We start from the raw sequence: 25,758 nt of genomic DNA on the forward strand, positions 1-25,758 counted from the left end.
GTTCCTATCCTATCTGTGCTAAAGAGATATCTCCTCTGAGGTCCCCTGCAGGATGCCCTTTATAATCTGCTCAATTATGCACATGACAGATCTTGCATTTTCCAACAATTGATTCCCTACGATTCCATTAACATGTTGGCCCTGGATGCCACTTCCATGCATAAATTTGAACACCAATGGCCTTCGTGGGCACTGCCAAACTTCTGCAAACTTCACCCTGCTTATAAAACCACGGTGAATGCTGGAAATATTTTGAACCTGTTAATGTTCCCTAGTCTGCCCAAAGTAACTTAAGCAATATCGATTTGGCATCATACAATGTAAAGGTTGACAGATGAACTGAGCAATTTCCCCACTTATAGGCAAAGGCCTATAAGCAGTGATTTAAACATTTGCTTAAAAAAGCCATGCAGAAGGGTAAATGTGTCTGCGTACGCACATCCAAAAACCAGAGCTAGATTTCCCCCAATCTTCACACCCAAGCCATCGCCTTTGCATTGCTCTCTGTCAGCTTTGAGCCGAAGAGTGACTTGGAGCAGATGGCTGAAAGCACAGCTTTTAAGTGGTGTTAATAAGTGCTAAAGAAGGTCCTAAAAAAACCACAACCCTCAGCTTTAAAGGATTTCATGAAACTCCATGAAAATGTGAGTTATTTTTATCTCACTTGCACAGACAGGAAACTTTTATCCATTGTGAATTCTCTCTAACCTGGGTCTCGTCTCCTCATGTTGTAATTGTTTTAAATTTCACGCCCTGAAGGATAGATTCAGGACAGTAAAGGTGAAACCCCTAATATAGCTCAAAGCTACTTCTTGCATTTTATTTGAAAAGCAATTGGGTGTAGCCACATGTAATTTGGTTCATGCAATTAAAGAAACATAGCAGAAAATGAAGAATTAGAGCTGTTTTTTATATCCTGCTTTTTCTCTACCCTAAGGAGTCCCAAAAACGGTTTACAATTGCCTTCCCATCATCTCCCTACAAGAGGGACCTTGTGGGGCTGAGAGAATTCTGAGAGAGCTGTGACTGGCCCAAGATCGCTCAGCAGACTTAATGTGGAAGAGTAAAGAATCAAACCCTATACGTTCACGATCATGACGCTTCCTTGTACTGTACCATGAATTTTCATTGTCAACTGACCTGAGCATCAGGCTGCAGGACTGCATGACTTATGCTCCAAAATCCTATCTTTGGTTGCCTGGTTGTTTCCAGGTTTGAGTCAAGGTGCTGGTGTTTACCTTTAAAGATTTTAATGACCAGATGGCCACATATGTGAAAGATTCCCTGCATAGAAAGACTCCCTGCATTTTTAAACAGAGGCTAGATAGCTGTCTGACGGAGAGGCTGCATGTGGAGGAGTACGGAATCAGATTAGAAGTCCGCACTTCTAATCACTACACCAAGCTGGCGAATAGGCCTGAAAAGGAACCAGTCCCCTCACTGCTGTCTTTTTATTCACAGAAAATCCAGCTTGAAATAATGTGGTTGCCTAAAAGGAAACACTGAGGGAATTCATTGCCTAAAGCAGGGGTAGTCAACCTGTGGTCCTCCAGATGTTCATGATTACAATTCCCATGAGCCCCTGCCAGCATTTGCTGGCAGGAGCTCATGGGAATTGTAGTCCATGAACATCTGGAGGACCACAGGTTGACTACTCCTGGCCTACAGCATTCCTTTTATCATTTCCATTTTTTTTTAAGCCTACGTTTTGGGGATTTTTTTTTTTGAGATTTCACATTTTCCTGCAAACCTGGGGCTCTTTTCTAGTTTGCAGAAAGCTCTCTCTTGCTTGTTCACGGCTCCAGTCACAGATTCATGCATCCTCAGATCTGGCTGGCTTTGCTATTAGTATATAGACAGCTACAAGCATGCAGCCAAGAAAACGGTGGGGCAAACCGATTATCAGTTCTTTTTTCGCTTTCGACGCACAAAACTCAAGGTAGCTCGAATCTGCCGAGCAATACAAGAATAACCTTTGAAACTGTGTTTCTTGACCATGTTTCTAAGGAAGCACGCCAACAGAGTTTGTGATGGGTCTGCTTGAACCTGCTTATAATGTCTAATCTTTGATCAGGAAAAGAAAACTGTGCCTTCTGAAAAACCGCCTGCAGCAGCCATTACTGGCAGCGTGAGGCATCTACAAGAATCTCGCAATCACAGATCTGAAAAAAAAATAATCAAACACTTGTCATTACAAGGTCTGCCTTACCTTCTTTCTCGGCTCTGAACACAAATATCCTGTGAGCTGTAACAAGCTCAAACTTGATCTCCCCGTGGACTCTGACTGTAGCCACAGCCGACAGGAGGATTATTCCTTTTGAGTACACTTCCTGCATCAAACAGAATGGAGAGAGGCTGTGAAAGCACCGGTGAGTGTTAAAAATACCTGCTTACCAGCGCTAACAGACGGAACCGCTTCACGAGCCAAAATTTCGCACAAACATAGACCGGTTCGTAGCCCCTGAACCTTTACTGAATTTTTGTCTGTCTAGGTTTAACTGTTCGGGCCACTTAAACCCTATGGGGATTCTACCATATATTCATGCAATCTATTTCTTCAGGCCATTTACTTTGATATGCATCTAGCCATTTGGCTGCACCTTGCCATTTGCTTGGCCTCTGGTTGAACCCTGTACCTGTTCCCATTTGTCATGCTAAGCGAGGTTGGTAGACACTTGGAAGGAAGACTTGGGGAGAGTTGGCTGTGTGAAGTGTCCATGGTTTCAACTCCCTTGGTTACAAGGTCTTATCTGACTTGCTGCATGGAGTTATGTCTCTGATCCTGTATGGTCTGTTTTTCCCACTCAAACTGGGAGTCAGAGGGGCTGGGCAGTAGGAAGGCATATAAGTGACCAGCTGCTATTGTTCTTTAGTCCTGGCAACGTATTGATAATGTTTACTTGGGATTTTCCAATAAACTAATCCTTGCATCAAATCAAGGTCCCTTACTGTGGCAAGTAATAGAAACCTCAGAACATAACAGCTGACGAAGGGGGGAAAGCCACCAGGTCCACCCACCAGCTGTTGTGTTTAAATGGCTGCACGCTGTTAAGCCCATTCATTTTGCTTCCCCCTCTTTGCAGTGGGAGTAAACTAAATAGAGGAGTGAAGAGACTAGACAGATGGATTAAATGGCATGCCCACTGAAATGGTAAAAGTCTAGAGTGATGAAGCCACAGAAATCACTGACTAGTTACAACTAGTTACTCCCTGACTAGTTACAACTACCACCCCCCTCAAAAAAAAATTCTCTTTCAAACTAGGGCCACATGCCAGGGATCAGGGACTGGAGGCTGAAATTTTCATTATATATCGGATCATGTGCCCCCTGATGAACCACCACTGCATATACCTTGTTCATGAAATTTATGAGTCCACACAAAACTAGGGCCTGAGGAAACAGGTAAGCAAGCTTATCTCTGAATACTTCATCAACATGCCTCTTCGTTCAGCTTACTGAAAATGCAGGTTTACATTTCTGACAACCTCTCAGGACTTTGGTTCAGAGACCACAGTGGGAAAAGCAGATGGTCCCAGTGACCCTTTCCACTCAATCTCCATGTTCAAAAATGTTGACTCAATGCATTATAAAGGGTCTTTTTGTTAACACTAGTACAACAGCTGCATCCAACCCCAAGGTGAAGAGAGAAAAACAGAGTGATGTAGGGCAGTGGTCCCCAACCTTTTTATCACTGGGGGCCATTCAACGCCGGGGGCCACTCAACGCCTTTTACTGAGGCCCGGTGGGGGGGGGTAGTTTACTCCTCTACTCTCAACCACTGCCCTAGCACTCTCTGATCGCTATGGTAATGTTTAAACATCCCTTCAAAATAAGATACAGACACGCCACAAGAATGAAGTGTGTTGTAAAGGGCTGGGGGGGAGGGAGAAGGTGTCCTTCGGGGCCCACCTCCAATTAGTCAAAGGACCACATGTGGTCCGCGGCCCACAGGTTGGGGATCGCTAATGTAGGGGATAGGGCACTGGTTCAACTTTCCAATCTTCCATGGAAGCCTGCTGCTTGACCTTTGACCGGTCACACACCCTTAGCCTAACCTACCTCAGGGTTGTCATGTGAGGGTAAAATGGAGCAGAGGAGAATGGTGCAAACTGCTTCAGGACCAAAGGCAGTGTTATAAATGAAGTAAAATCAATTAACCACTACGCTCATCCCTCCCTATTCCCACATAACGCAACAGAAGGCACGAAGCTAAGAAATTGCAGGCAGAATAGCAATACGGTTTTATTTTATCATGTTTTAATTCCGATGCATTATTTTCTGAGTTACGCCTTTTGCAATCTCACTGTCCAAAATCACTCTGCATAATCTGCCTGGAGTCCCGGTGAGAAAAACAGACTACAAAGAATGTAAATAAATAAAACTCGGCATTTTACACCATTTCAAGATATAGGAAATACAAGCGGGGCTGCACAGAAGTACATACGCATAAACATGCTTTTAATGCCTTTCCCCAGAAAAGTGGTTGCGATCTGAATCGGCACTCCTGATGATTCTGCCACATGGAACAAACTAGATTTCAAAAGTCCTGAGCAGGTTTCCTTATGAAAATTATGTCCTGGTGTCTACAGGCATCTTCTGGCCAGATTTGGTATTGTAGCTGCATTACTATCTCAGGAAATCTAGCGTGTGTTTTGTTTTATTCTCTTCTTTGGGAACACTCAGCCCCTTCCCTCTTCCCCACTGCCAGTATCCACAACTGTCTTCTTCAACCAAAGATAAAATGAATTTGGACATTTAAAACAAAAATCCTGTTAAGAACAATTGGTATTTATACCCTGCTTTTCATTATGCGACGAAATCTCAAAAGCGGCTTATAATCGCCTTCCTTTTCTCTCCCCACAACTTGAGTGCCTTATGAAGTAAAAAAGGTGAGTGACCTTGGGCTGGTCACAGTTCTTTTACAGCTCTCATAGCCTCACCAACCTCACAGGGCATCTATTGTGGGGAGAGGAAGGGAAAGGTTTCTAAGTCGCTTTGGGACTCCTTTGGGTTGTGAAAAGCAGGGTATAAAAAAACAGCTCATCTTTTTGCTCCCAAATCACTGAAAACACTCTCACTCCAGCATTAATCTAACAAATGTAGGAGCTAGATTTGCTTGGCTAGCTTCTAGAGTTAGAAAGAATTGGGCTGGCAATCTATAGTCACTTTACATAGGCTGGTAGATTTATCTAGATCAGGGGAAGTCAAACTGCAGCCCTCCAGATGTCCATGGACTACAATTCCCATGAGCCCCTGCCAGCAAATGTAGTCCATGGACACCTGGGAAATGTAGTCCATGGACATCTGGAGGGCCGCAGTTTGACTACCCCTGATCTAGATGGTTCATGACAAATTCATTTCATTTCGGTTAGCAGCCTTCTATGGTATGTTTTTTTAACTTCGTATTTAGTTCATACACTTGGTTTATTATATTATCACTATCTTATTTGTTACTTTTGTTCTTTATTAGTCTTCTGTGACAGTGGATAAAGTAACTGATTGACCAAATCTGACAAATTCAAAGAACCTGGTTGAGTTCTCACAAGATAATTAGCGGGGCAGATATAAAGTAAGCCCTTCTGCTGTGAGAGTGCTGGGAAGTCCCCCAAATGCTCATGGTGTGAAGCTAACTCAAGGCAACTGCAGCACTTATCATTCTGGGAAAACCCAGTTCAATCCCCAACATCTCCAGTTAAAAGGGTCAGGTAGGAGGTGATGGGAAAGACTTCTCACTGAGACCCTGGAGAGCTGCTACCTGCCAAGGTAGACCAGGGATGGCCAAACTGCCACTCTCCAGATATTCATGGACTACAGTTACCATGAGCCCCTGCCAACAAGTTACATCATAAAATTCTGTGTAGCTAATCAGCTTTCCAATGGTTGGCCAGAAGCTCTGATGGAGGAAAAGCCCCATCTGGTCCTTCCTACTTTCTAAAAATATTTAGGAGGCACCAGGAAAGGCATCCATAAGGTGCTCGGGGGCACCGCCTTGGGGACCCTGGTCTAACTCATTTTACGATGCGAGCCATGATGGGAACTCCATTGAGGGCAGAATATAAATGAAAATCCCATCTCCAGTCCCTGACAGGTGGGGCAATGAAGAGGGTGAAACGGTGGGAAAAGGGGTTGTGGACTATTCAACGGCTTTCCAGTTTTTTGGAAGCAGAACACAGCAGGCTTGCAATTTTAAGCCAGAAAAAAATATCATGCCTCAGATATTGAAAGTTAAGAAACAACATCCTACATTTCTGATAGTTGGGAAACAGTATTGACTAAGACAAAGTCTCATTCCTGCCGTCAATTTATGAGTTGTTTCTAAGCAAGCATCAAGGCCAGTGGTTCTCAACCTGGGGGTCGGGGCCCCTTTGGGAGTCGAACAACCCTTTAACAGGGGTCATGGCAAGGCAAGCAGCTTAGCCAGGGGGGCGCCATCCACACAACAGCCTTGCGAGATAGAGTGTTTGTATGTCTGGAGCAGCGGAAAAGAGCAAGATCGGCATGCTGGGACAAGAGGCAGAGCTGAACTGAGAAACTTTTATTTGGTTGCAGCGCTGTATTAAATAAATTTGATTTGAACTGAGAAACCCTGGGGGAAAAGCAATTTGTATACAATCATGAACAATGGATCTTCACACCATTGGTCAGGTTCAGTTTACTTTCTGTGAAAGAACACTTGCATAATTTTATGGTTGGGGGTCACCACAACATGAGGAACTGTATTAAAGGGTCGCGGCATTCGGAAGGTTGAGAACCACTGGGCTAGGCGATCAGCTCTCTGTCTGAGTACAGGGATAAGGATCACAGACCTTCAAAGGCTGCTGCCAAGACAACATGTGGAAAGTGTCTTTAGCAATCAAGAAGCACTACATGAAAGTGTTGTCATTATTCAACCATACAGCTACAACATCTTATGTAGACCCCTGTCCTACCCCCGAGTTAGCCTTAGAGATTATACAGGACTTTCTTCTCGTGATCTCTCCTATGATTGGGCCAGTTTTGCTTATGGCTTGTGAATCTCTGGCTCATAAAGGCTTTTTGATTCTGAAGATATCATTGGGACAGTCCCATGTTTAAGAAGGATCTGGAGCGAGCAGAACAATGGACTTCCTCAGAACCCTTTTTAAAAAATAGTAGCAAGTGTCTAGTAGTTTTTATGACTGTTTTCAAAATGTGGAAGAAGGAGAGGCCAAGTCACTTCCTGTCACTGATGCCTTCATAATCTCTATCCCTGAAGTCCACTCGACATGAGACAGCCTAGAAAGATGATTCAGCAGCTGTATCTGATGCAGAACAAAAGCAGCTGAACAGTTATGAAACGTACTTTGACAATGGAATCGGGCTGCCAATTCCTCGGTTGGGGCAAGGAATCCCCCACCCTGAGTGCCTATTGCTCACTGCCATTCCAAGCAGCAGCATGGGACGAACTAAAAAATCCCATCAGTGTCATCAGTGTCTCAATGTCACTTCTGAGGAAAAACTAGAAATGATGACAGGAACTCCTAGGTAACACTGGAACCTCCCTGTTGCCACAGAGCTTCAGCCAATTCCTAAAGCTCTCTGTCATCACTTCTGGTTTTTAACAGGAAGTGATGTCACATAGCAACACGGCACCCCGCCGTGTCCCTGCCCCCAACTTTCCCACCCGTTTCCAGGCTCAGCCTGGCAAATCTACAAAGGAATCAGTTAGGTCAGTTGGGGAGGGAGTTTCCCTCACTGGAGGTCTTTAAACAAAGGCTGGGCACTTGTCTGTTTAGGCCGAGCTACTTTGTTGGACAGCACCTCATTAAGCAGACACCCTTTTCCTCTCTCCCAATATTGCACTGTAAGTCATACTAAGAAAAGAAGAAAAAGAAGAGTTGTTTTTATGCCCCCCACTTTTCTCTACTCAAAGGAGTCTCAAAGCAATTGCCTTCCCTTCTTCTCCCCACAACAGATACCCTGTGAGGTAGGTGAGAGAGTTCTGACAGAATTGCTCTGTGAGAACAGCTCTGACAGAAATGATCTGTGAGAAGAGCTCTGACAGAATTGCTTTGTGGGAACAGCTCTGACAGGACTGTGAATGGCCCAAGGTCACCCGGACGACCTCATGTGGAATCAAACCCGGCTCACCAGTTTAGAAGCTGATGCTCTTGACCACATTTTAGACCAGGGTCGTATTATAATGTTACTGTTCGACAGCTATTTTTATTACAGTATATGCTTTAAGTGATGCCATTTGAGAAAAAAAAAATAAAGACACCACACACTGCCTCAAGCCAAGATATAAATATTTTAAATTTTAAATAAATGAACAAACTTTGCATTAGAAGGGGGTTGCCATCTGTCAGAGCGTTACTGCGCATTGCAGAAGCCGCTCAGATGTTCCATGAAAACAAGGTGGGAATGTGCAGGATTGCCTGCGGAAGCGTTTGCAGAACCAGCGGGCCCTGGCAACGTTGTCATGCAGCTGTTGTTAAACAGATGCCATAAAAACACTGCTTACCTTCTCGTTGTTGTAATAAGAAATGCTGTCACCATCAAACTTCACCCATCGCTTTTGAAACATGTGTTTTCTGCATGTAAATAAAGAAAAGCAAGATTTTAAAAAATCTTTAGATGATGCTGACTTTTGGCTTCCAGTTCACTTGTATTTATACTCCTTTAGAATCATAGAATCATAGAGTTGGAAGGGGCCATACAGGCCATCTAGTCCAACCCCCTGCTCAACGCAGGATCAGCCCTAAGCATCCTAAAGCAATTTATATCCCATTTTTCTGTCCACAGGGGACCCAAAGCAGCTGACAAACACTAGTCTCCCCACCTCTATTTTACCCCCACAGCAAGAGGCACATGAGGTACTTGAGTCTGTGACTGGTTCCGGGCATTCAGCATGCTTCTATGCATGGTCCGTTCAGTCTGGATTGGATCTCCAAGGTCTCAAGCAAAGGTCTTTCACACCACCTCATACCTGATCCTTTTGGATGGAGATGCTGGGATTTGAACCTGGGACCTTCTGCATGCAAAGCAGATGCTCTGCCATGGAGCCATGGCCCCTCCCCAATTCCTATCAAGTCACAGTGAACAACTTCACCCAAAGTTCAGGACAACATACCCCTGAGGGGAGAGTTTGTCCAGCCATCCTTCTTTAACCTTCTTCATTGATGATCCGTAAAAACAGGCATAGGGGGTTATTGCATCTCTGGGGCTGGGCGCTGGACCATCGGCAAACCCGTCGATAATGCCATCTTGGGGAGCATAAACGTGCAGAACTGCTGTGAAGTCCAGACTCCCCGTTTTTAACTCTTTGTTGGTTTTGGAGGGTTTGTATTTTCCCCTTCGTGCATACCGAGCGCATTCTTTGACTGTAGAATATTCTGGCTCACCAGCAAACTTATTTGGCAATGCATACTTATCTTCGACCAGCACCAATTTACTGTCTACCATTTCTTCATTGATTTTCCATGCTTGATTATTATTAAGAGAAGTACTGGAATCAGAAGGAAAAAAAAGATCATATTTCTTAATTCCATTGCCTCACTTACCCATCAGGTTTAGTCTCAACTGCAAACAACTGTGGCATATCTAGCCAACCACCGCACCTATTCTATAACATAATAAGGCTGTATAAGCAAATGAAATCCACAATTTAAAAGTCTGATTAATGTGTACAAAAGGCTACGAAACTCAAATTACGCAAAATCCAGCTACAGGACTGCTTAATGCCAAATGACAATACGCTAAACTGGCCCCTTAACAATGCCAATTAAAGATCTGTAATGACCAACCCACAGTTAAATTCAGAGTTACAAATATTACAGAAGTAGCCACCCACCATTCTAGAGAAACAGCATCTTAATTCAACTACTCCACACAATAGAATTACTGTAGCAAGTTCAAGGTTTCATTAGGGGGAAACTACCCATTCAAGTAAGTTATTCAACTATAAAGCAGCATTAAACTTTTCCTCAACAGTATGTTTTCTGGTGTGTTTTAGTTTTGCCATCAAGTTGCAACTTACTGCAACCCCATAAGGCAGGCGTGGCCAGATTGTGGCTCTCCTGATGTGCATGGAGTATAATTACCATGAGCCCCTGCCAGGCTCTTAGCAACTGTAGTTACCTCTGTCATATAGTTTTCAAAGTAAGAGCCATTTAGAGGTAGTCTGCCATTGCTTGGCTCTGTCTTATGACCCTTCTGTTCTTCATTGGTCTCCCATCCAAATACTAACCAGAACAGACCCTGCTTAGCTTCAGAAATCAGACTAGACTAGACTATCCAGGTCACGTGTTTTCTGTTCTCATACACTGTAAAGACTTGGCTGCAAACCCAGAAGGCTCCGACTTCAAATCCTAATTTATCCATGGACTCTCCGGCAAGCTACTTTCTCTCAGTCTCCGTGGCTTCCTCTGAAAGACGGGGATAATAGCAATGACTTCTCATTGGGTTGTTTTAAGGAGAACAGAGATCAACAGGCTGGTCCTAAGCAGGTCTACTCAGAATCCTGCTCAGGTCAATTATATGAAGCTTACTTCCAGGAAAATATCCTTAGAGGGCTGTATTAAATGGGCATAAGGCATTCTGGATATGCTGGACGCACTACACAAATGTTAAAAAACGCTTACTGTGTTTTAAAAAAAGACCAAATCCACAGAACTGGTGCTTTGTGTTTGAGCTACTATGTTGTATCAACGGCTGTAGTGCTATTTGTCATTTACTAAGAGGAATGTCTTTATTAAGTTATTTATTAAACAGCTTATTCTGGAATGCCTGTGGTCTGATCTTAATAAACAGGGGCTATGTTGGGTCATTTTCCTTTATCCCAGGCTTGCTCTCAAAAAAAAAAAATCTCACAAACATTTAACAGCCGATTGTTAAAATATTTATTCAAAATCAATCTGACCAGGATCAGTGTAAATTCTTTGTTACTAAAGTGCGGTCAGGAGGACTGCAGTCTTACAGAAACCAGAGAGAAGATGGCAAAAGTCAATAAAAATTAGTGTCTGCAATGTAAAGATTCTAATTGAAAGTGCACAACTAGCTATCCAGGCTGTTCTTTTCATTGCTTTTCCACCTAACCACTCCATTTTTAAAGATGTGCACCTTGGGCCAATTTTACCCATACGCACATCAAACGAATGCAAAAATGTTGGGCTGAAATAAATGGTAATCCTTGGGTGACCATGTCAAGCCAGCTTTTACTACTATCAAGCCACTGGTCCACCGAATGCAAAAGAATCCCGACGTGACGGCCAGTTAATGTGTGTTCTGAACCCTACTTTCTTCTTCCCCAAGGCACTGCCCTGTACAGCTGTTCAGTCCCAGCCTCCAGACCCCCGGCCAATAAATCCAGGGCTGTATATCCGGCTGGCCGCTCATTAGCAGATAGAGCTGTCTTTCATCTGCATACTTCTGACACCCCAGTCCAGGGGTGGCTGAACTGTGGCTCTCCAGATGTCCATGGACTACAATTCCCAAGATCCCCTGCCAGCAAATGCTGGCAGGGGCCCATGGGACTTGTAGTCCATGGACATCTAGAGAACCACAATTTGGCCACCTCTGCCTCAGCCCATGCCTCTGAGCCAGCTGTGCGAGAAGGCGCATAAAGGTGCTGAATAACACTAGGGAGAGAACTGCACCCTGGGCCACCCCGTAAGGGAGTTCGCAGCAATGAAATTGTTCCTCCCCGATTGCTACCCCTTGTCCTCGACTTGCAAGAAAGGAGACCAGCCACTGTGAGAAAAAAAGTCTGGATAAGCAATGCATCATTTGGGATCCTGAAACAGTTCCCACACAACCACATTCCATTGTTACAGAATTAACACATGTTCACCCAATACCATGTTTTGCTGGGAAGGGTATCCCTTTCGGCATCGTTCTCATATCGGTCCTTTTCTTGGAGGCTTGAGGGTTCACTGCCCCAGATTTCCTGGAAAGGAGGATTCCCATATTAATTTGTGAAAAGCCAAATGACTTCACAGCCATCACGGTCCTCATCCTGACTCTGCCCAGATTGGTGGTCCACAAATACCTGTGGAAAAGCTTCAGAATATTCTTGGATTGCAAAAAGAGAGAGAGTTTTCACAATTCCCACGATATATGAATTCCTCAAAATGTGAACTTCTAATCATGTTTCATAAAGTAAGAGAATCAGCTAAAAAGTGCTCTGCACGCATCATCTCCTTGCAATCTCTACAGCAGTCCTGCATGGCAGGCCAGTGTGATAAGAGAGGACTTTGGCTGAGAACCACCTGCTTAAGGCCTCCCACTGAATTCTGACAGAGGTAAAATTTGAACCAGAGATTTGCAAGATCAAACGTCTTTTAACTGCTATGCTACATCCGATTCAATGGTAAGAACCAGGCCAAGCCAAGGGTGGACACAGCAGGACTTCGCTTGTCAGGAGGTGACAACAGCAGAAGCTAAACTCAAGTCAAATGTCTGTTTGCTGGTGTCCCCCACGAAACCCTGAGAGTGTATTGTATGCCTGCTCTATGAAACTGAAATCACACAGCTAACCACAAGAGGAAACACAAAACAGAAACTCTGCACTGGCTTGTCCACCACCCACTCTGCGTTTAACCGACAGTGGAAAGATGCTCTCAGTTTTTCCATTATTTGTTAGGTCAAGCCCGGTGGTACCTTTGGGTTCAACAAAGTTTTATTCGAGGTGCATGCACATGAAAGCTGACACCTTGAATGAAACTTTGCAGGTCTTAAAGGTGCCATTTGATTCAAACTTTGTTCTGCTTCTTTGGACCAACACGTGACCCACCTGAACCACTCACGCTAAACACAAGACAACAGGAGAACAGCCTTGCTAGACCACACCAGCAGTCCATCTAAAGCAGCATATTTTTTTTCTTTCATGGGGAGGCAGAAATGGTTTATCCCAGTTGCACATGCAATGGCCGTGGAGGGTGCAGAGTCCCTGGGCTACTGTATGGTTAGGGGGCCTTCACACTGGGATCGCTAGGGGGTCTTCGTACTTGTGCAGCTTGTGGACCACAAGAATGGAAAAAAGGGCAATATGCATGCTCCATTAATAACTGAGAATGTGCATTGCTCATTGAGCATGCGTGCAGACCACAAGCTGCATGTGTGAGAAGGTCCCCTTAGGGCAGTGATTCTCAACCTTCCTAATGCCACAATCCTTTAATACAGTTCCTTATGTTGTGGTGACCCCCAACCATAAAATTATGCAAGTGTTTTTTTTTCGCAGAAATTAAACCAAAACTGACCAATGGCATGAAGATCCATTGTTCATGATTGCATATAAATTGGGTTTTTTTCCAGAGTTTCTCAGTTCAGTTCTGCCTCTTGTCCCACCATGCCGATCTCGCTCTTTTCCACTGCTCCAGACAGACAAATGCTCTTATCTCGATCTACCTGGCAAGACTGTTGTGTGGATGCCCCCCCCCCGTCAAGCTGTTTACCCTGCCACAACCCCTGTGAAAGGGTTGTCCGACCCCCAAAGGGGTCCTGAGACCCAGCTTGAGAACCACTGCCTTAGGGATTGGGGCATTGTGTTTGCACATGCTGCCAAGGTGTGAGAAACAATGAGGAGAAATGCGAGAGCCTTGGCCATCCTTTATCACGATTCCCAACACAAGCCTCAGTTTCTAGATAACCGAAGCTGACTCTTAGCGTTTCTAAGCTTTGCGTGATTATTTTATAGTGGTATATAGCGAGCTATTGATGAACGGTATGCTGCTGCTATTATGTTTTGGGTGTTACTGTCCTAGTGCGGACTTTCAAGATTTTAAGAAATTGTTCGATGATCCTGTAATACTCCTGTAGGTGTTCATTTTGTTTTCTTAGGGACGTCACCATTTTACTATTACAGATTAAAATGAGAAGTCATGAGTGAGTGGTTGGGCGTCATCACCCTTCAGGTAATGGGAAAGGGCAAGCTAGGAAGGAAAAATTGAAGAAGGAACTAGCAACTGTGTTCAAAATTCTGAAGCTATTTGTGCAGTGCTGTTAACTGTGCCAGCTGTGCTCTGCCAAGGCCTTGCAAATCCTTAAACTGGCTCTGGTGCTATGGCCCCACAAATCTTCAAACTGGGCCTGCAGAGGCCACCTAAATACCCTTGGAAGGCTTACAAACCCTGTAAAAATGTCAAGGACTCCCTGGTGATTCTTCCTCCCCTCTCCAAGAGTCATGCTACCTCCAGAACATGGAGGTGGCTGTTCAGACGGGCTGCCTAATAGCAATTGACAGACCTATTTATCTACCAGGGAATTGTTTAGTCCCACTTGGAAGCCTTTTAAGTTAGTGTCCGTCACTACATCACTTGGCAGAGAATTCTACCACTCGACTATGCCTTATGCGAAAAACTTTCTTTGACCTGTCTCGTCTCTATTGCTCATCAACTTCACTCGGTTGACCCCAAATTCTAGGGTTTTACCAGAGAGGTCCTCAGTTAGCGTGTCCAACCTCCAGGGCAGGGGTAGTCAAACTGCGGCCCTCCAAATGTCCATGGACTCCAATTCCCAGGAGCCCCTGCCAGCGAATGCTGGCAGGGGCTCCTGGGAATTGTAGTCCATGGACATCTGGAGGGCCGCAGTTTGACTACCCCTGCTCCAGGGTATGGCTGGAGAGCTCCCAGAATGATAACTGGTCTCCAGGTGATAGAGATCAGTTCCTCCAGAGAAAGTATCTATTTGGGAAGATGGACTCTATGATGTGCCCTGCTGAGGTCCCTCCCCAAATCTCCAATATTTCCAAACCCATAGCTGGCAACCTTACCCTCTATATACATTCTCCACACCGTGTATATGTATATATTTATAAACCTTGATTATGTGTTTTCTATACCAGGCTTTTGTGAAAAGGCCCTGGAAGGGTTTCTTGAATGGGTAGGAGTTAATTAATTTCTTTATATTTAAAAAAATGTTAAATATTTATCAGGTGGTATGGCCATAAAAAGAGCCTTTTGTGGCGCAGAGTGGTAAGGCAGCAGACATGCAGCCTGAATCTCTGCCCATGAGGCTGGGAGTTCGATCCCAGCAGCCGGCTCAAGGTTGACTCAGCCTTCCATCCTTCCAAGGTCGGTAAAATGAGTACCCAGCTTGCTGGGGGGTAAACGGTAATGACTGGGGAAGGCACTGGCAAACCACCCCGTATTGAGTCTGCCATGAAAACGCTAGAGGGCGTCACCCCAAGGGCAGACATGACTCGGTGCTTGCACAGGGGATACCTTTACCTTTATGGCCATAAATGATCATGTCAACCCACTCCCTCTTCCAAAATGGCCAATGATGGGCCTAAAGGCAGTGGGAAAGGGAGGGGGCCCAGGTGGGAATGCTTCCTAACCATAAGTTGAATAATTGTGCAAGATTAAAGCTAGCCCTTCACCTGAAGGACTTGTCTAGAATTTCTCCCATTTTCAAACGCACTATTTTTTAATTACATACAGGGAGTTGTACCGAAACTGTGATTCTCCCCGCATGCCTCGGGATTCTCCAACCATGTTCAGCTATTATGCACAGACCAGACCTTAAGCAGCCCGTAAATCTTTATTAATTGTGTTCCCTAAAGGCGGTCTTCTCACTAACGGGATCACAGCCCAGCATCTCCAGCATCCAAGCCCATTTCTCAGGACAGATAAATGCCTTATGTTCCAGCTGACTTAACTTTCCTCTCTGACTCCCCAGTGGCTCATCAACACAGTTCTCCAGGCGTTCCCCCCTATCAACCTTCTGTTCCCTGAGTTTGCTATGTCACGTGAATTTCACTTCATTTAAGCTTGAGAGGCATGTGGTTGAATTTTTTTGCTATTGTACTTGAATTTATTGCGAATGGCCATGAGCCATAACAATAGAATCAAAATTTATTTAATATAGCATTTGGCCAGAATATAATTTACATGCATAAATTATTTTAATTTTAAAAAAATTATAAAAAGTATGAAAACAATATTGATTCATTGACATTATTTTTAAATAATGAAATCACATTTTAGGCTGCTAATTATCTTTGGGCATGCTCTGTGCAAAGGCACAAAACTTAATGGCACAAAATTTAGCACAAAAGCACAAAATTTGGCAACCTGCCTAAAAGTGGACACAAGAGAAACATACATCCCACAGTCCCCAACTCTCCAGAATTACAGGGACAGACTCTTTCAGCTCTACGGATTTTCATATATCGACCCTCTAAAATCGCAGAGGAGAGAGCCAAACATCTCATCAGCGTGAATGCCCACCTGTGATTTTTTTTTAATTTCCAGGTAAGAAAGGTATTCAGCTGAGGCTTGAATGTATCTCAAACTTGGAGGTGCTAAATACTTTGGGGAGTGTGAAAAGTTCATTTGTCTCTTTATAGCCTTGATCCTTTGTTGGCCATAGCAATATAAAACATTAGCAGCATAAAAATAAGTACAATATATATATATATATATATATATATATATATATATAATATAAAATACAAAATTCAGAAAACAAAAACACCAAATAAATTCTTATGCATTTTTGTAATGAAACAGTGTATTTTTTATTTTTAATATATTTATTATTCCACTTGTATCCCGCCACTCCCACATAGTGGCTCATGACGGTTAACAGTCATCTTTACAATAAAAACCCATACATTAAATAAAAATTCTACTCTATCTCCCAGCAACGGTCTAAAACTCCCACCGGCTTAAAGTTTCAATAAGTACCGCCAGGGGCTGCCAAGCAGCCTGATGTTCCAGTTAACTCAGCTTAAGCAGGGGCCCAGATCTTAATTTTTTTCTTCCTCTCCTAAAATACTAGAACTCAAGGGTATCCAATGAAGCTGATGGGCAGTAGGTTCAGAATGGACAAAAGGAAATACTACTTTACACAGAGAGTAGGGAAAATGTGGAATTCACTGCCAGAGGATGTAGCGATGGCTACAGAACTAAACAGCTTTAAAGGGGGTTCGATAGATTCATAGAGGAGAAGTCGATCAATGGCTACTAGACATGGTGACTGAGGGGAACCTCAATATTCAGAGGCACTAAGCCTCTGAATTCTAGAGCTAGAAACATCAGCAGAAGGCCTCGGCCTCTCTGCCCTGCTGGTTGGTCATTGTGTGAAACGGGATGTTGGAATAGACCAGGGGTAGTCAAACTGTGGCCCTCCAGATGTCCATGGACTACAATTCCCAGAAGCCCCTGCCAGCGAATGCTGGCAGGGGCTTCTGGGAAATGTAGTCCGTGGACATCTGGAGGGCCGCAGTTTGACTACCCCTGCTCTTAACCTTTCCCCACAAGACCAAATGGATGCTACTCGTTTCTACAGAAGTTATGGAGTCCAGCAGTTGGGGATACTTGGCACAGTTATCTCAAAACTTCTCCTCCACCCCAACACTGGCAAACCTGACTTTGCTAAGAGGGCAAGGCAATGTGTCTTCACATGCCCAGCAGCTCTGAGAACCGCACGGCACCAACAGCAGTTTGTGTGGCATCTCTGTATCCCTCCCCCACAGACCACCCACCGTGGCAATTGCTAGCAAACAACAACTTACAGCATCTTCTGTGCAGTTAAAAAGAAAGGTTTCACCATATGGAGAGATGGGAGGTGCCTTTTCCTCAGCGGAATCACCTTTCAAAACAAAAAAGGAACAGTTGGCAGAGATTTGCATGCATATCACTCGATTCCTCTCACATTTGATAACTGGCAGGTGAAAAAGGCTTGGCGAAGCAGCTTCCAGGAGTATGAAGGCAGGACCTGTGACAGCTCATTCACACATTCAGGTCATCAACACATGGGCAAACAGGGACAAGGTGACCAGCCTGAAATGTTTCAGGGGTAGTCAAACTGCGGCCCTCCAGATGTCCATGGAATGCTGGCAGGGGGCTCCTGGGAATTGTAGTCCATGGACATCTGGAGAGCCGCAGTTTGACTACTCCTGGGTTAGATTATCCAAAAAGTTGGATTTTCCTACAGAATTATTTAGACTTCTTTCCTATTAACCCTACCCCAACACTGCTTCTTATGTATTTCATGTTGACTAAAAACAGAGTAAGCATACAAATGACATCAAGTTAAGCAGGTGGACCCTTAGAGTTTAAAAACAAAACATTCTCATATGAGTTGCTTACAGTCCACACGTTTTAATTTTAGAAAATAAATGTGTGCACAGAAGTGCTTCACAGAGGCATGCTTTGAAGTAAACCTCAGCGTTGCAACTTACTTTCCATAAAACTTTTTGCAAAGGCTTCCACGGGCAAAAACAACAACTGTACACGCGCTTGCTCCCTTGTGGAATGGCCTGCCCAAGGTGGTCATGAAGCCTTACACTTTCCTGGCTGTCTGCAACTATCCTAAACAGGCCTGCACTGTACAAAATGGTTTTACAAACATGTTTGGATCACTTATTAGGGACTGCGGTGTATACTGGTCCCAGGGGTCCTATTTGTGTTATTTCTGCACCACTTAAAAGCATAATCCTAAAGCTATGCTTCAGTTCATTCTGAGAGTTTCAACTTCTAAAATCCTAATGCCTTTGGTCACTGAATGTCCCATTGAGCTGACTGTACTATTATGTAACTTGCCTTAAATCCGTGTGAGAAAGGTAGACTACAAAAATGTAAATAAATACACAAATTCTCCCTTTCCCACGCTGACTCTGTTTATTTCCTTTCCACAAGGGTGCAATTTGTACAGAGGAGGAGTCCTCTAGATTCTAGAAGAAGGCCCAGAGAGTTTTTTCAGTCTTATGCTACTAATTATTTTTTCATTGGGGAGGGTATTGCTGCCAATCCTCTAGCGTAGCTGCCTAATAATGCCAATCTTCTGCCCTACCTTGCAAATTTGCACAATTTTCTTTACGTGCTTCTCTAATTCGATCCTGCATGCTGGTCGTGATCTTTGGCAGTTTTTTAAAGCCTCTCCTGTGACAATTGCACTCCATCCTCCAAATGGATCAATACTGAGTGATCCTTAATTTTGACTGCTTGCAGAACATCCATGTGGCTCAACTGCCATTTTAATGTGAGGCTTCTGGAGATTGCTAAAACAGTCCCCCCTCCCCAACCAAAAACTTTGTTCACTAAAGCAGGGGTAGTCAACCTGTGGTCCTCCAGATGTCCATGGACTACAATTCACATGAGCCCCTGCCAGCGTTTGCTGGCAGGGGCTCATGGGGATTGTAGTCCATGAACATCTGGAGGACCACAGGTTGACTACCTTTGCACTAAAGCATTAAAGGTAAATAATATTTCCAAAACTTCAATCATCCCACCTCTCTTTCTCTATTTACATCCAATGTCAATTTCATTCCGAGCTGACAATTTTCCCCTCCTTTATTTTGTTTGCATGCAGTCATCAAGTCAATACCAGCCTGTAGCCAAACCTTATGCATCTCCTTTTAAACTTTCCTACCATTGTTTTTTTTTTTTTAATTCAGTGATCCAAGACTAGGAACAGTCTCATATCGATAGACTCATGCCACTTATATAAAAAAAATTAAAAAGTGATCAATGGAACTTGTACATCAATGAAAGGGGGAGGATGGTGGAAAATATAAAGTAAGCAGAACAACTTCAATGTGAGCAGGGCAGTGATCTCTGAGATGCAGAAAATGGCTGGGGTGAATCCAAGGGAATCTGTACTCTGTTGAATTATTTTTGTCTTGGAAGCTAAACAAGGGGAAAATTGGCACAAAAGCACTCGCACAAAAGCTGGAGAAAGAGCAACTGGAAAACAAACAGTGGTGAAGGGAGGAAAATCAGTGCAGATTTAAAAAGTAAACCCAATATACATGCACAGCAAAAGCAAGGGGAAACACCTGTGTGTAATCGATCAGGGTTGCAGAAGTACCACTTATCTTTGGCTAAAGTTGCAAGTAAATGCCATTAGAATTCAACGCACATTTTTTTAATGCGCAACTCAAGGGTGCCATTTGCTTCAATGCATACTTTCCTTTTATCGTTCCTTGCAGAATACTGGACAAAATATTTTAAAATCTAAGCATTAAAAGAACCAAGACTATGACTGCAGGGGGGGGGGGTTAACCTTCAAAGCTGTCTCCTTGTTTCCAAGGTGCAAAGCAGGGCTATGGACACTGTTTCAGGATTTATCAATGCTCAAAGCTGCCAAGGAGGCTATTTTGTAAGGCAAAAACATGTGCCTGGACATGTGCAGGTATTTCTTTCATGAGTGTAAGCAACAGTTCACTTCAAGGAGTTGAGCAATGCTATTTATCCACCTTCACAAGAGGAGGAATGCTATAAACTCTATTCTCACTTACACACCTCTCCCTGTTGATATTTGTTCAGTTCAGCAGCAGAGCCAGGTTCCAAAGAGGGATCTTGACTTGCATTTCTACCCAAGCTGCATGACCAACCATTTTTGAAAATGCAACTTCACAACAGTGGTTTGTAAAGTGGCAGAAGGCTTGGCTCTTTAAAGGCAAAAAAATTCTATGTAGGTGAAAACAGCATGGGAATGGCATGCCTGGAGATGAACAGAGCTCCCACACACTCGTTATAGAAGAGTTTCCCAAATATATTCTGGGAATTATGCAACTTATGGCCTTCTACATTCTCACACCATTTCCAGGCTGGGTCCTTCTACCAGTCATTTATTCTATTGTTGCATTTACTGCTGTCGTTGTTAGCACAGTTTCCAATTTTCGTACCATGCTAATTTAATGGCCACACAGCTATTTTTGCAAACTGCTATCAGTATTTCACAGAGAGGCAACAGTCAAATATTGGCTTGGATTTAAGGGAACATTTCTGTGGACAGACTTCCACCCGCAGAATGGCTTTCTCACCTCCCTCCTTCCGCTGTACCCTGAAGTCCTCTCCAAAATGATGCTGCCTGGGGTCCCCTGCTCCCTAGAGCAACATCGGCAAGGACCTTTGGGGCTACAGAGAAAGGAAGAAAGAAGCAAGTTGGCCTCCATAGGCAGAAACCTGCCTGAAGAAACACTCCGGTAGATTCAAGCCTTTGTCTCTTCATTCTGCATTACATTTGCAGCAGCTTGAAGGAAAATGTTCTGAAAAAACGGTACATGTGAATGAATGTACACAGTCATTACATCCTGCTGATATTTGAGCCTCAGGCTAAAATATTTCCCAATTGCCTCAGATACATTTTGCCCAAGGTATAATCCAGCCATTCTCAGCTATTTTACCATCAAGAAACCCCCTGAAATATGCTTCAGGTTTTGAGAACCCCTAGCAGTGGTGCGATCATGCAGAATATGGTTGGGACGTGGAGCTGTATACAGGCCCACCCAAGGCCTCTCCAATCCCTACCCTCCCCAGGCCCAACATTGGCCATTTTGGGAGGGAGGGACTGAAAAGAAGAAATGCTTTAGAAATACTTTGTACAAATGCCTTTATACAAGCAAAAGTGTGACTCTGGTGCACTTCCTGGCTGTCAGTGTGTGGGGGGGTGCTCTTGCAAGCATTATCCCAAATTTTTGGAAGTCCCTATGCCACAAGTAGGGTGATTTGGTGGAGTACAGCTTGAGGGGGCAAGGCTGAGGGAGGGGATAGACTTCAGAGTCCCCCTTCTAAAAAAGTCCTTTTCTCCAGCGGGAATGAACTCTGTCACCTGGAAGCCAGCTGTAAAGGCAGGGGAACTCCAGCCACCACCTGGAGGTTGGGAAGACAAGCAGTTCAAGGAAACACCCATCAGCGGAGAAGATAGCCTGTCTTTGACCACCTGGAAGTTGGCAACCCTACCCACCAGTCAGCACGCCCATCACAAGCCTTCCAAAGATAATTATTTTTTTAAAAAAAATTCCAGAGTGCCTTTTAAAATTAAAGCCTTCCCCTGGTTTTAATGTCATTAATGTAAATTGTTACTGATGGTCATTCTTTTATGGTTAATGGTGATTGTGTTGTATTGCACTGGACCTAAGCCACCTTGGGCAGTTCGTCAAGCTGGAAAAGCAGGGTCTGAACAGGCTGATTAACTGAATTTAAATTCTTAGAAGAATGAGAAAATATACTTGCTAAGTATGAAGTAATGGCAAAATTAACAACTCATTTTTGAGAAATAAAGTAATTTTGAAATTCAAGAAGATGGAGATGCAAGCAGAAGATAAACCTAGACTGAGAAAGGGTTTAAAAATTATATTGCAATGTACTGCAATTCACATAAACGTATTATAATGCAGATTTGGAACAAGAACTTTTAAAGGCAAAGGTATGGGAAAAATGGATTTCGAACAAAAATAATGGCAATTACTCTCAATGCTCTACTCACCATTTTGTGAAAGAAGACTCTCAGAAGAAGAAATACTTAAGCTGTCAAGGTTTCTTCTTTCTTGCAGGGAGCTAGAAAATACCCCAAAAGAGAAAATAGGTTAGACTGAAATCTTGTCCCTGCCATGAACTTGCTAGAGGGCCTTAGACAAAAACTCCCTTACAGGGTTGTCATTCTGACTGGTGGAGAGAAAGTCCAAGACGACTCATGGTGACCCTCTGGGGTTTTCCAGGTGAGAGACAAGCAGAAATGGGGTTGCCATTGCTTGCATCCAAGTAACAACCCTGGACATTTTTAGTGGTCACTCATTCATGTCCTAGCCAGGACCGCCTTGCTCAGTTTCTGAGATCTAACAAAATTGGGCTGGCCTGGGCTATCCAGGTCTTATAATGCTTTCTTGCAGCCACTGTTTTTAGTTACTAGGTAAAATCAAACCAGGATAACACACTTTGAATACAGAGGCACCTTTGGGACCAACAAAGTTATATTCTCATTGTAAGTTTCTTTGTGCTTACTAAGTTTCATTTCAAACTGTAAGCTTTCCTCAAACAATGAAAGGGAAATAACCAGACCACATATATAAGGAAAAAATTGGTCTGGGAGCCCTGTATCTTTGGGACCGCCTTTCCCCCTCTACCTCCTCCAAAAACATTAAGATAAGACAATGTAAGTCTGCTTAGGATCCCCAGCCCCCAAAAGAGAGAACAGACCTTGACCAGTGCCTAGGGCTCTTTCAGGCCTGGCCCCAGCCTGGTGGGAGGCTCTGCCTGAAGGGATCAGGGCCCTCTGGCATCTTAAACAATTCTGCAGGGCCTGCAAAACTGAGCTGTTCCGCCAGGTTGAGGCCAGGCAAGAACATCATGAGATGTTGGCCTCCCTACTTGAAACATCCACCGAAAGGAACCCCTCCAAACTCTGATCAATCCCCACAGGGAGACAAAGGCGGTTTTCTTAATGGTTTGCTGTTTTCTTGCCTATTATGTAATGTAAAGCTTTAACGTGTTGTTAACTGTTGTAAGCTAGCAGGCATGGGGCAGTATGAAAATAAATTATTGATTTTTAAGATGGTAACCATAAGAATTAGATTGTTTTTTAACTGTGCTCTAGAGCAGGGATCCTCAACCTGTGGTCCTCCAGATGTTCATGGACTACAATTCCCATGAGCCCCTGCCAGCATTTGCTGGCAGGGGCTCATGGGAATTGTAGTCCATGAACATCTGGAGGACTACAGGTTGAGGATCCCTGCTCTAGAGTGCAAGGATGATGTGCAAAGGAAAATGACTCTATTTGTTGTTACTTGTATCTGTGTTTATTTTTATTTGCAGTACGCTTTGGCTCCATGCCAGGCTTTCTCAACTAGGGTTTTATGAATCTCTGGGATTTCTTGATAGCCCTGGAAGGGTTTTTCCTGAATGGGTGATATGATTATATATGGTCATGTCGATCCACTCCCCCTTCCTAAAATGGGTGGGAAAGGGAGGGGCCCAGCCATATTCTGCTTCCCAGCCATATTCTGTGTGAAGATGCCACTTTTGGGGTTTCTCAAAGCCTGAAGAATGTTTCATGTCTTTCTCAAAATGTACAAAAAAATGTTGAGAAAGGCTGTTCCCTACAATAAATGTACTAACAGACCACCTACTTTGCCAGATTATAGTATACATTCATTTTTTAAATATATATATATTACAGTTTTTTTAATTACATAAAAAAGCAGAAATCATGAAAAGGAAAAGTTCAAGGTTTAAAATAACAAGAAAAAGGGAATGGCAAGAATGGGAAAAGCAATAGAAGGAACAGACACACAAAAGACTTACAATATGCACTTCATTAGACTTACATTTATCATACCCATTAAAATGCATCAAGATAGCTAATTATCGTTTAAAAATCCAATCTAACATTATTCAGCATTTCTATATAGATTAATCTATACCTTATTCAATAACACCTTGTTTAATCATTGTGTCCTTCAGCTAGCAGATCATTTTTGTCATGATAATGCAAGGCTTCCATTCTATTTCAAAAGAAGATGCTGATTTCTCTCTTATCAATGCTGTGAGTTTTGCCCTTTCAGCAAATTCTCTTCATTTTAATATCCAATCTTCAATTGTAGGTATCTTCTCATTCTTCCAGTTCTGCACCCATAATATTCTTACAGCTGTTATCATATATATAGGAATAATGTCCCTAATTTTTCCCTGATTTTTCGTCCATTAAGCTAAGTAAAAATACCTCCAGCTTCATTTTGAACATTAATCTTCAAAATCTTTCGTACCGCATGTGAATCTGAGACTAACATTTTTAGCGTTGCATCAAGTCCACCACATATGATGAAATGTCCCTGGGAGTTGTTTGCACTTCCAACACTTATTTGACATATTCTTATACATTTTACACTCTCCATTTGGTGTTAAAATACCAATGATACATCAGTTTATAAAAATTCTTTCAAACTAGCACACACTGCAAACTTAATCCCCTTATCCCACATTACATTCACAACATTGTCATTGCTATGCTGAGAGAGGCTCGGAGCAGCCATTGAAAAGAAGTGCCATCTCTTTTGAAAGGGAGCTGGATAAATTCAACACAGAGAATCTTTACTGGAATGCTTAAACCAGTACTTCAGTGGAAGGTCCATGCCAGCTTCCCAACTGACTTCCAGGTGGAAGGCCAGTACCACTTTATTTATTTATTTATTTATTTGTTTGTTTGTTTTCCAATTTAATTTTAATTTCTGAGCATTTTTAAATGAAATAAGCCGCTGTTTCTCAAAGCCAGGCATTTGCCCTTGTGCTTATTCTGCATGCCATTTTTAAATTGCATTTCAATGCAAGCTGTGCAGAGGGTTTTGCCAGGAAGCTGTCCACTTACTGATTGGTGTCACATTTTTAGGGCCCCTTCAGGAACTGACCAGACCCAGGTCTCTGTGCTTTGGGAAGGCTACCACGTAGTCACGTAATCTTAGTGAACTGGCAGGTTCAGGGAGGGATATGGTTTCTCTCCCAGCCACAGAGTTCCATTCTCAAGAGGAAGGCAGGTGGCATTTTTAAGTGCAGTAGAAGTTGTTTAAACACCCATCCGCTGCTTTCCAAAGCATCTTTTAATGGGGGGGGGGCAGGGAGTCCATGTTTACAGCAGCACTTCCGGAGTGCTCATAGCGCAACCCTATGCTGAGTGACTAAAGCCTCAACTCACAGATCTCAATGAGCTTAAATGGACCGTAGTGAAAACTGCATGCTAAAGTGTGGGGGAAATGATATGCTACACCAAAAACACATTCCAGAACTCAACATCCATCTGGATGCCAATTTGGCTGCAGCAGCAGGGCCACATTTCCCCTGTTTGTGCATCCCGTACTGGCAGTGGCTAAGTCTCCCCCGAGGGTGAGACCCTTTTCAGTGGTTGACCTACCCTCTGGAACCAGTTCCCCAAAGAGGCTTGTGCCTTGTGGGATCTATTAAGGTCCAGCTGACTTGGACAGCCTAGGGTAGCCTGACCTTGTCCGATCTCAGAAACTAAATAGGGTCAGCTCTGGTTATTATTTGGATGGGGCCCACCAAGGAAATCCAGGGTTGCTG

The 25,758-nt window shown here is 43.5% G+C and overlaps 1 protein-coding gene across 3 annotated transcripts in view; it reads right to left on the reverse strand.

Moving 5' to 3' along the window:
* Positions 1 to 25,758, reverse strand: part of ARAP2 (ArfGAP with RhoGAP domain, ankyrin repeat and PH domain 2) — a 135,429-nt gene that overhangs the window by 89,665 nt on the left and 20,006 nt on the right. For all 3 annotated transcript variants that reach the window (XM_077301656.1, XM_077301654.1, XM_077301655.1), the window contains exons 3-8: positions 22,178 to 22,248; positions 17,478 to 17,554; positions 11,818 to 11,906; positions 9,093 to 9,467; positions 8,484 to 8,553; positions 2,210 to 2,330 (exon numbers count right to left, since the gene is read on the reverse strand). In XM_077301656.1, the coding sequence (XP_077157771.1) occupies positions 2,210 to 2,330; positions 8,484 to 8,553; positions 9,093 to 9,467; positions 11,818 to 11,906; positions 17,478 to 17,554; positions 22,178 to 22,248 (803 nt within the window). The remainder of the gene's footprint in view (positions 1 to 2,209; positions 2,331 to 8,483; positions 8,554 to 9,092; positions 9,468 to 11,817; positions 11,907 to 17,477; positions 17,555 to 22,177; positions 22,249 to 25,758) is intronic.

The sequence above is a fragment of the Paroedura picta genome, chromosome 10 (assembly GCF_049243985.1).
Source record: "Paroedura picta isolate Pp20150507F chromosome 10, Ppicta_v3.0, whole genome shotgun sequence".
NCBI classification, from domain to species: domain Eukaryota; kingdom Metazoa; phylum Chordata; class Lepidosauria; order Squamata; family Gekkonidae; genus Paroedura; species Paroedura picta.